This window comes from Lycium barbarum, chromosome 11 (assembly GCF_019175385.1).
Source record: "Lycium barbarum isolate Lr01 chromosome 11, ASM1917538v2, whole genome shotgun sequence".
NCBI lineage: Eukaryota > Viridiplantae > Streptophyta > Magnoliopsida > Solanales > Solanaceae > Lycium > Lycium barbarum.
In genome coordinates, this window is record NC_083347.1 from 32,620,575 (window position 1) to 32,630,721 (window position 10,147).

Genomic DNA, 10,147 nt, shown 5'->3' on the forward strand with positions numbered 1-10,147 from the left:
AATCCACCTTAGATTTTTTATTCCAACTTGAAAACTTGACGGATTTGAAGGATTGAACTTGAAAGCTTGCTGGATTCTAAGACTTCAACTTGCAGATATGGTGAATTTAAAACTTTAGCTTGAATACTAACATATTTGAAGGCTTCACCTTGCAGTTGCGATGGCTTTGGACTTCAACTCAAAGAGTTTCCGGATTTGAGGCCTTCAATTTGGAGACCAATGGTTTTGCAGACTTTAACTCTTTGATTTAACCACTTGCCAAGAGTTATAGTCATTCCATTGGAGAAACTCATTTGTCACGGAGATTTTCCTTCGTTGGACTACTGATATTTAGTGAAAGTCCAAATTGAAGCAAAAGGATGCTTGTATGTACGATCTCCATGCGCCTGGTTAGGCGAACTTCATTTTGAACAGCGCATAGGGGGATGCGTTTTTTTTTTTACTCATGCGACTGAACTTAGAATAAAACTCTAAGCGCCTACGTACCTCGGTGAAAAGGATCAATTCATACCGTAGTTCAGAAAAATGAGTTTTTTTTTGTGTCCTAACTTTTGCCTAGGCTGCCCCTTGCGGGTTTTTAACCTAGCGGATATTTTTTTTTGTGTCCTAACTTTTTCCTAGGCCGCCTCTTGTGAGATTTTCAACCTAGCGGATATTTTCTTGGGCCGTGCATAGTTTATACTCTAGCGGGCCAGGAGTTGCATGCAGTTTATGCTCGTGCCTTAAGGAGCGCCATCTTACTTTAAGGATAATACTTCTTCAAGAACTTTGCATTGATGGGACCAATCCTCAGGCCATCCGCATTAACAAGCTTGTAAGCGCCACCTGAATATGCTTCTTGTATGACATATGGTCCATCCCATTTTGAGGTGAATTCGCCCCCAGATTTATGGGAAACGATGGTGGGTCTTCTTACTGCAAGGACTTGATCTTCCACTTGGAAGGACCTCAAGCGAACCTTTTTGTTGAAGGCACGAGATAGACGGGCTTGATAGCATTCAAGATTTTGTTGAGCCTCCAACCTTTTCTCATCAAGTGCTTCTAACTCTGCAAGACGCAACCGAGCATTTTCCTCTTCGGTGAGCCCTTCTTGAATAGCAAGTCGTAAAGAAGGTATTTGGAGCTCAAGTGGTAGGACTGCTTCAACTCCATAAGCAAGCGAGTATGGGGTTGCTTGCGTTTGTGTGCAGTAAGTCGTCCTATATGCCCACAAAGCTTCTTCCATTCGTTCATGCCAATCTCGTTTGGACTTGGAGACAACCTTCTTCAACAAGTTACACAAAGTCTTATTGAACGTTCAGCTAGACCGTTCGCGGCAGCATGATACATAGAAGATTTACACTGCTTGAAGCCGAAGAGATCACAAATCTTGTTCATCAATTTGTTATCAAATGGCTTGCCATTGTCCGTTATTATGTAACGAGGAATGCCGAAGCGGTAGATGATGTTTACTCGGATGAAGTTCGCAACATTCTCCTTCTTCACTTCTTTAAGAGTGATAGCTTCGGCCCATTTTGAGAAGTAATCGGTTGCAGCTAAGATGTACATGTGTCCACCAGAAGAGATGGTTTCAGCAACGGACCAACGACATCCAATCCCCAAGCGTCAAATGGACAAGATGCGACGGTCGGGTGTAATGCTTCGAGCGGCTGATGTATAAAATTCGCATGAAACTGACAAGCCTTGCATCTTCGAGCATAGTCCAAGCAATCTTTCACCATCGTTGGCCAATAATATCCCATCCTTTTTATGTGGAAGTGGAGCTTTGGTCTAGATTGATGTGATCCACATACTCCTGAATGTGCTTCTTGCAAAGCTTAGATTGCTTCATCCTCCCCCAAACATCGCAAGAGTACACCCTTAAAAGATCTTCTATATAAGGTATCCTTGTAGTAAAGGAATCGAGGTGCACGACGACGAATCTCAGTTCTTCTTCATGAGTCTTCTGGCAGTATCCCATAACTTAAGTAATCAATGATGGGTTGTCGCCAGTCTTCCTTTGCAGCTTCAGAAACACCTACGAGATGCAGAAGCTCACTTTCCGCACCTTCGTCATCATTTGGTGGAGGTACTACCCATTTTTGGCAGATAGTCACTTGAGTTTGATCTGGCAGAGTTAGTGTTGAAGCTAGAGCAGCTAAAGCATCGGCTTTCTTATTTTCCTTCCTTGGAACGTGCTAAAGAGTCACATCACCAAGCCATCCTATCAACTTCTGAGCATAACCATGATAGGGGAGTAATTCAGGCTTCTTGACTTCATAACTTCCAAAGAGTTGATTGATTACCAACTGAGAGTCACCAAACACTTGTAACTGCAACTGCTTCATGTCGACTGCTATTTCAAGTCCAAGTATTAGTGCTTGGTATTTAGCGACATCGTTAGAGCAACATTGTGTTAAAGTAAAGGAGTATGGTAGAACTTCTCCTCGCGGAGTAACAAACACCACACCAGCACCAGCTCCATCACGTTGTGAAGCACCATCAAAGTACATTTTCCACGGAGGTTGAATTTCAATGACCATTGTATCTTCATCAGGAATTTCATCGCTTAGCTCCCAATCATCAGGTATCGGGTGATCCGCCAAGAAGTCTGCCAATGCCTGTCCTTTTACAGCCTTTTGAGGGATGTATGTGATCTCAAATTGTTGAAACTGGAGGTACCACCTTGCTAGTCCATCACTGAGGACTGGTTTTGACATCACAAACTTAATGGGATTTGCCCTGGAAATAAGATGAACAGTATGAGCTTGAAAGTAGTGCTTCAACTTTTGAATCGAGAAGACTAAATCCAAACACAACTTTTCAATTGGCGTGTAATTCAGCTCATTTGGAGTCATCATTCTGCTTAAGTAGCAAAGAGAATTTTCATTCCCTTCACTATTCTCTTGGGCCAATAACGTCCAACCGACCTTTCTTGTGCTGAAATGTATAGTATCAATGGTTTTCCAGGTACAAGGGCTACTAAAACTGGAGGCTTCATCAAATATGACTTGATATTCTCAAAGGCATTAGTACATGCTTCGTCCCACTTGACAGGGGCGCCCTTCTTCATGAGACGACTGAATGGTTGGCACCTTCCAGGTAAATTCGAAATGAATCTCCTAATGTAAGCTAGCTTCCCTTGCAGACTTTTTAACTCATGAATATTTCGAGGCTCGGGCATTTTCAAAATCGCATCAACTTTGGCTTGATCAATTTCGATTCTTCGATGTCGAACAATGAAACCAAGGAATTTTCCAGAAGTAACTCCAAAGGCACATTTCAATGGATTCATTCGAAGTTGATATCTCTGAAGTCGCTCGAACACCATTCTTAGGTCTTGCAAGTGGTCGCTCCTCTTTCTTGATTTTACTACCAAGTCATCCACATAACATTAAATATTTTTGTGGAGCAAATCATCAAATATATTCTGCATAGCCCTTTGATATGTGGCACCAGCATTTTTCAAACCGAAAGGCATCACTTTGTAACAATAAATACCCTTGGGTGTATGAAATACAGTAAGCTCTTCATCTTTTGGTGCCATGCGAATTTGGTTATAGCCGGATGAACCGTCTATGAAAGACATCGCCTCGTAACTAGTGGTAGCATCAATCATCAATTCCGGGATGGGAAGCAAAAATCATCTTTAGGGCATGCGTTGTTAAGATCCCTGAAGTCAACACCAATTCGAATTTGGCCAGTCTTCTTTTTCACGGGAACGATACTCAAAATCCATGTAGGATATTTAACTTCAAGGATAAAGCCAGATTCAATGAGTTTGTTGACTTCATTTTCGATTGAAAGAACCAAATCTGGTCTGAAATGCCTTTGGGCCTGCTTAATACGACGGGCACCATTCTTGACCGCCAGATGATGGACTGCTACTTTGGGATCTAATACAGGCATCTCTTTATAAATCCAAGCAAAAACATCCCTATATTCTTTGAGTATTTCCATGTAAGTGTCTTCTTCATCACCTGTTGGAAAAGCACTTAGGTAGCTGGGCCTTGGGTCTTCATCAGTACCAAGATTAACTTCTTTCAAAGAGTCTACTGTGGTCTTCACCCCTTCTTCAAGTTCTGGAGGAGCATCTCTGGCATCTCCAGCCTCTCGAGGATCACCATCATTGAAAGATATGTGGTAACACGAGGAGATGTCCTCCAACTTCTCGGCAACCTCCATCTGAAATAAAGTATCTTGATCACTTTGTGCAGTAATATGATATGAAGAACCTACACTCTCCTCATCTTCGTCACACTCCTTGGTATATACTACAGTGTGAGACTTTGCTTTTAGCACCTCCCCACATGAAACCACAAGCTTTGTTTGTCGTCTTATTCTAGAAGGAATCAAACTTTGTATATTCCTCTGGGTTCCAGGCAAAGAAGGCGTTTTCACGCTTTGATAATCTTTGTGGAACTTGTTCTTCCTTTTCTTCTTCAGTTTCAACGGCCCTAATCTCTCAAATACAGAAGCTTTTGTGGCCGACTTTCCAAGAAGATCAAACACTGAAGGCCTTTTGTTGGAAGCAACAGACTCATCTTCTACAGTGATGTAGTTGGTACTTGCCCTTCTTATGGATATGCGAACTGGTGGAGGTTGTTTGTATCCCAAACCTTCATGTGATTGCATCATGCTAGCTCCTGATGGAAGTTTCCCTAACTTTGATGGCTTGTTGGGGTTGTACCCAGCCTTGACAAATAACTTGTAAGCATTTGAATCAAAGCCTTCATTTGTACGTTTTGTAGGGATTGCCATATTTTGTGGCGGATTCTGAGCCACGAAGTCTCCAAGTAACTTTGAGGACAAATTTATCGCATCAATTCGTCTGATGGGAAGAGTTAGCCCCCCTAGCATATTTTCTTGAGCTTCAGATGGTTGACCTTCCTTTTTCTTCAACTTTGGAACATAGCAGAGCACGGGAGTTATCTTTTTCTTCTTCTTCAAAGACACGTGTTCCTTTTATTAGGACTGGAGTGCAGCACCTCAGCACCAACTTCAACTTTTCCAATGGTCTCATCAGCTCTTTCAGTTGCGATCTTATCACTCTAAGTCATTGCGATGTCATCGACTTTTACTTCTCTCACCATGTAGTTCTTCAAATATAATTTTACATCGACGAAGTGTGACTCAGCTTCAGTAAATGGCTTATCATTAGCAACTATCTTCTTTTCAACACTGCCTTCAAGATACTTCAAACATTGATAGTAGGAGGATGGGACAACTTTATTCTCGTGTATCCATGGTCTGCCAAGCAACATATTATACGAAGTCTTTGCATCGATGACATGCATCCATGCACTTGATCGCAAATCTTCGATGGTGATATCTACTTTGACAGCACCTATGGCTCATTGCTCCCCTTGATTGAGTCCTTGTATCATCAGGCGGCTTTCAGAAAGTTCTTCAGTTATGATGCCAAGTTCCTTCATTGTACAAATAGGAAGAATGTTAACTCCAGATCCATCATCTATCAATATTTTGTTTATCCTCTTCTTGAGGGCATAACCCACCATGTACAATGGACGATTGTGTAGTGTTTCACCAAGTAGAAGATCGTCATCTGTGAATATGATTCTTGTATCACATGTGTGTACCTCTTTCGAAGAAGATTCAACAGGCTTTTCAGATGATGACAAAGACAATGTTGATAGGCTTTCATCATTTGCTTCCTCTTTATCAGTATTGAAGCATGATGCCTCAATGTTGTCTCGAGCAGTCTTATTGCGGAACCAGCTTGGTAGGAATTCCCCCAAAGTCACGGGACGTCGTGGTTCTTGGTGGTAGTTCTCCTCCACTTTTGCTTTCTTCGGACGCTCAACTTATTTTTGCTTCCTTGGTCTTCTAACCATCCTTTTCCTTGTTGGTTGTTTAGATGATTCTTTTCGTGGACTTGTTTTATAGCATCTCCGCCTAGTCACCAGAATCCAACCTTCATCATTGGCTTCATCAACTTGGGTTCTATCTTCCTCCAATTGTCCTCCCTCATGTTCTTCAAAGTTGTATATCTGGACCGGATCGAAAGAGCCAAAGGTGATAGAGACTTGATTCGAACTTGCCTTCTCATCATCAAGCAGAATCTTGTTTTCATTAGCCAACTGCATAACTTTGTCCTTGAAGACAAAGCATTTCTCAAGAGGGTGACCCACAAGTCGATGATACTTGCAATAGTTTGGGTCGTTTGTTCTTCCAGCTTCATTGGGCCGCTTCATCTCAGGTAACTCAATGAGTTTCAGCTCAAGTAGTTCATCAAAAATTTCAGGGACATCAGAATCCAGGAAGGGCTATTCTCTTTCTTACATCTCCTTCAAGGTAGACTTTCGGCTTTTATTGTCTTAGAAAGAAGTTGCTTTCATACTCTGCTTCTTTCTCACCTTCGTAGTAAACTTTACAGGCGAGACATTGACGTTCATGGATTATTTATTGTCACTCTTGGGGACGAACTTGCTCCATTTCTTGCGTTCCTGCTTGTCCTTTCCTTTGCGAGGGTCGTAGACAGGCATTACATCATTTCCAGTGGAAGACATGCTCGACTCCATGTCATGAGCATGATTAGCTAGTTCTTCAAAATACCTTGGCTTAATTCCTTGTAATATGTAGTGAATCCCCCAATGCATTCCTTAGATACACATCTCTATCGCAGAAGCTTCGCTGAGCCTATCTTTGCAGTTTAGACTCGCATTTCTCCATCAGTTGATGAAATCGATAACTGGTTTGCCCTTCCTCTGGCGAGTGCTTGTAAGCTCGACCATGCTCACGGTACGCCTTGTGCTATAAAAGCGATTGAGGAACTCCTGCTCTAGTTGCTCCCAACTATCGATAGAATTAGGCTCAAGATCAGTGTACCAGTCAAAGGCATTCCCCTTGAGAGAACGGACGAACTGCTTGACAAGATAGTCCCCATAAGTGCCAGCGTTGTTACATGTTTCAACAAAATGTGCAACATGTTGCTTTAGATTTCCCTTGCATTCAAATTGTTGAAATTTGGGAGGTTGATAACCGGCGGGCATCTTGAAGCTATCAATTCTTGTAGTGTACGACTTTCCGTAAGTAAAAGAAGACTTGGCAGCAACTTCGTACTTATCCTTGATAGTCCCTTCAATGAACTCCTTTAGTCGGTCAAGCGGAACCATCCCTTCAGAAGAAACTGGAATTTCCTTGGTAGGCGGTACTTGTTTTATACGAGGTTCGGTCTCCTGTGCTTCTGGACCCTTCCTAGGTGCGCGGCTGGATTCTCCTTCCATTAATTCATCCATCTTGTCCATCAACTTCTCAATCCGAGCGTCTTGATTTTGCATATGCTTGGCCAAGCCATCAATCACCTTTGCCAAGTTTGTTGTTGTCTCCTCCATTGATGAAGCGTTAGTTACCATTGCTTGCATGATTGTTGGGGATGTTGGAGAATAGCATGGATTATCACATAAGTTGATCTTTGACTGGACTACTTCATGTGGTGTTAGTGGAGAGGATCCGACACTTGAAGTATCATCATCTTCCTTCGTAGCAGAGTTCTTGGATCCAGAGAGATCAAGTAGAGCTAGAGTCTTCTTAATCTTTTCAGCAATGCTGCTTCCTTCCTCTGATGCATCGGTAGAGGATCTCGCTCCTTTTGGAGATGAAGATCCAAAAATAGGAGTTATTACGGACGACACTTGGAGTGCTTGTTGTCCCAACATGCTTGCTTTGCTCCTCGTAACTGGTGCAATGCTTCCAAAGGTAATGTCGAGGATGCTTTCCACATCAGCAGAGCACTTAGAGTTAGCAACCTTAGAGGAAATTGATTTGGAGTTGATCTTCTCTGAAGTCATCTCGATGTTGTTAAACTTTGATGATTGAAAAGTTGAGATGAGAGGTAAAGATTGTCTCACTGGGTGTGCTAGAATTTGTAGACAATAAAATTCGCGTCGAGAAAATAAAATCAAGACAGGAAAATATCACAACAATTTTTGTATTTGATTTCAGAATATGAGTGTTACAATCTCTATGATTCCTCTTATTCGTCTTTTCAATAATAAATTCAAGGGCTTTTGAGCTTGATCTTGAACTTGATGGATTTAATTTTGACTTGGACTTGAATTCAAGGGCTTTTGAGCTTGATCTTGACTCTGCGTCTTGATCTCTAGAACTTCTAGAGAAATACTTGAATACTTGAATGCTTTTAGCTTGTAGAGAAATCTGCAGCGTTTGATCCACGAGCTATCTCTTGCTTCTTGTTAGAATTTTTGTCCCCTTTTCTGAATTATAAGACCCCTATTTATAGTTGTAGGATGGACGAGTTGTGATTAGGACAGACTTCTTTCGACCAATCAGATTTAAGCTGACATGTCGATATTTGATTGGCCGGAACATGTCAATTGTACATGTGGCGCATCTTCATTGGCCTTTGATTTGACTAGGCATGCTGCATCATTTTAACACGTGGCATGATCCTATTGGCTCTCTCGCTTGACTTGGCGTGCCACATCATTTGACATGTGGCACCAATTTGGGCCTCTAGGAAGATGACACCTTGGGCTTAGCAAAGTGGGCTCATTATTTATAGCCCAAATTAATGGACTAGCCCATAAGAATTGGATTATTAATCAAATCCATATTTATTGGACTTAAATAATTAATTCAATCATATTAATCCATAATATTTATTTGAACTAATATATCTTGAATTTAACATAATCCAAATTTCTTGCGGATTTAAATTTAATAAAATTCCGTTGTCCACAGAGTCCTCCACTGCATAACCCAGCAAATTAACTAGTTGAGGGTGGTGAACTCGGAAGAATATTGATCTCATTTCCAACCGGAGAATTGCTAGAATTGTACGAGGTTCAGAAAATTTGCTCTTTTTAACGGCTGCAATGAGTTTATTTTGATGAAGATGAGCTTTGTATACATATCCATGGCTTCCTTTGCCAAGAAGATTGTCTTGGGAAAAGCCATTGGTGGCAGAGTGAAGATCAGAGTAAAAAATTGGAAGTTTTTTCAAGCTTGTCTCGAATATTTCGGGTATGGATATGGATACAGATACCGGATTATAGGTTGGATCTTAATTAATTAGAGAAGACTTAAATATAGACTAATAGAGTGATGACACGTGTCCCACCGTTAAAATGAAGGGTATATATGTGCTAAAGTATAACGGATATATTTGGACCCAAAGTATAAGGGCAAGGGTATATTTGGCCTAAAGTATCACGAGGGATATATTTGACCCTTTTTCGATAGTACAGGGGTATATTTGGCCCTTTTCGTTATATATATATATATATATATATATATATCAAATAATGCGTATCATACGATGTATACAAATATCGATTCACCTATCACACAAAATATATATATATATATATATATCAATGTTTCACTGTTATCACCTAACTATATATAAGCAATCTATATTTTCACCTCATTTATTACTTAATAATAATACAATATATTGGCTCGATATAAATATCAAATGCGGATAAATTGATTAATATTACATAAGTATAACTAATGGAGGTCTCTGAAGCTTTTCCAAAAAGGTTAGAAACACCTACTTTTTTTTTTTTCTTTCAAGGCAATATACTACAGTTATTGTTCCATTTTTTATCCCTCACAAGTAAATTAGCTGTAGCTCAACACGAAAATAATAATGGGCAACTTACACAAATGATTACATTTTGGGGTTTTTTTTTTAGGCATAGCTATACTTTTGCTAATTACATTTTGTAGCTACAGTAACGTGTATTCGAATTCGGCCGTATTTCGCTGTATTCAATTCGGATGAATTCAATTAAGCTATATTCATTCCTAACTAATTTTACACCATATTCACCTTATTGTATTTTAATTTCGGTTGTATTCAAACAACATAAGTGCAAGAAAATATAAGATCATTCGGCTGTATTCAAAATTCACTGTATTTATTTGTATACAAAAAAAATCTCCTTCTAAATACAGGCGAAAAATATATAAAGAAACACTCTATTTTACACTAAAAAAATAATCAATACACTCAAATCTGAGATACAAGAAATAAAATCACTTTACTTTATACTAAAAAAATAACGAATACACTTAAATCTGAGATACAAGAAACATAATACGCTCAGATCTGAGATACAAGAAATAAAATACACTCAGATCTTAAAAAAACATCCGTAATTTGTCGTGAACTTCGGCC

At 40.1% G+C, this 10,147-nt stretch overlaps 1 protein-coding gene across 1 annotated transcript; it reads right to left on the minus strand.

Annotated features, from left to right (window-relative positions):
- Nucleotides 1–742: 742 nt before the first annotated feature.
- On the minus strand, nt 743–1,742 carry LOC132619687 (uncharacterized). Its single transcript, XM_060334518.1, has 2 exons — nt 1,557–1,742; nt 743–1,264 (listed from the first exon to the last, which is right to left on the minus strand). Exons 1-2 carry the CDS (start codon nt 1,740–1,742, stop codon nt 743–745), a joined length of 708 nt encoding a protein of 235 aa, XP_060190501.1.
- Between the last annotated feature and the right edge of the window lie 8,405 nt (nt 1,743–10,147).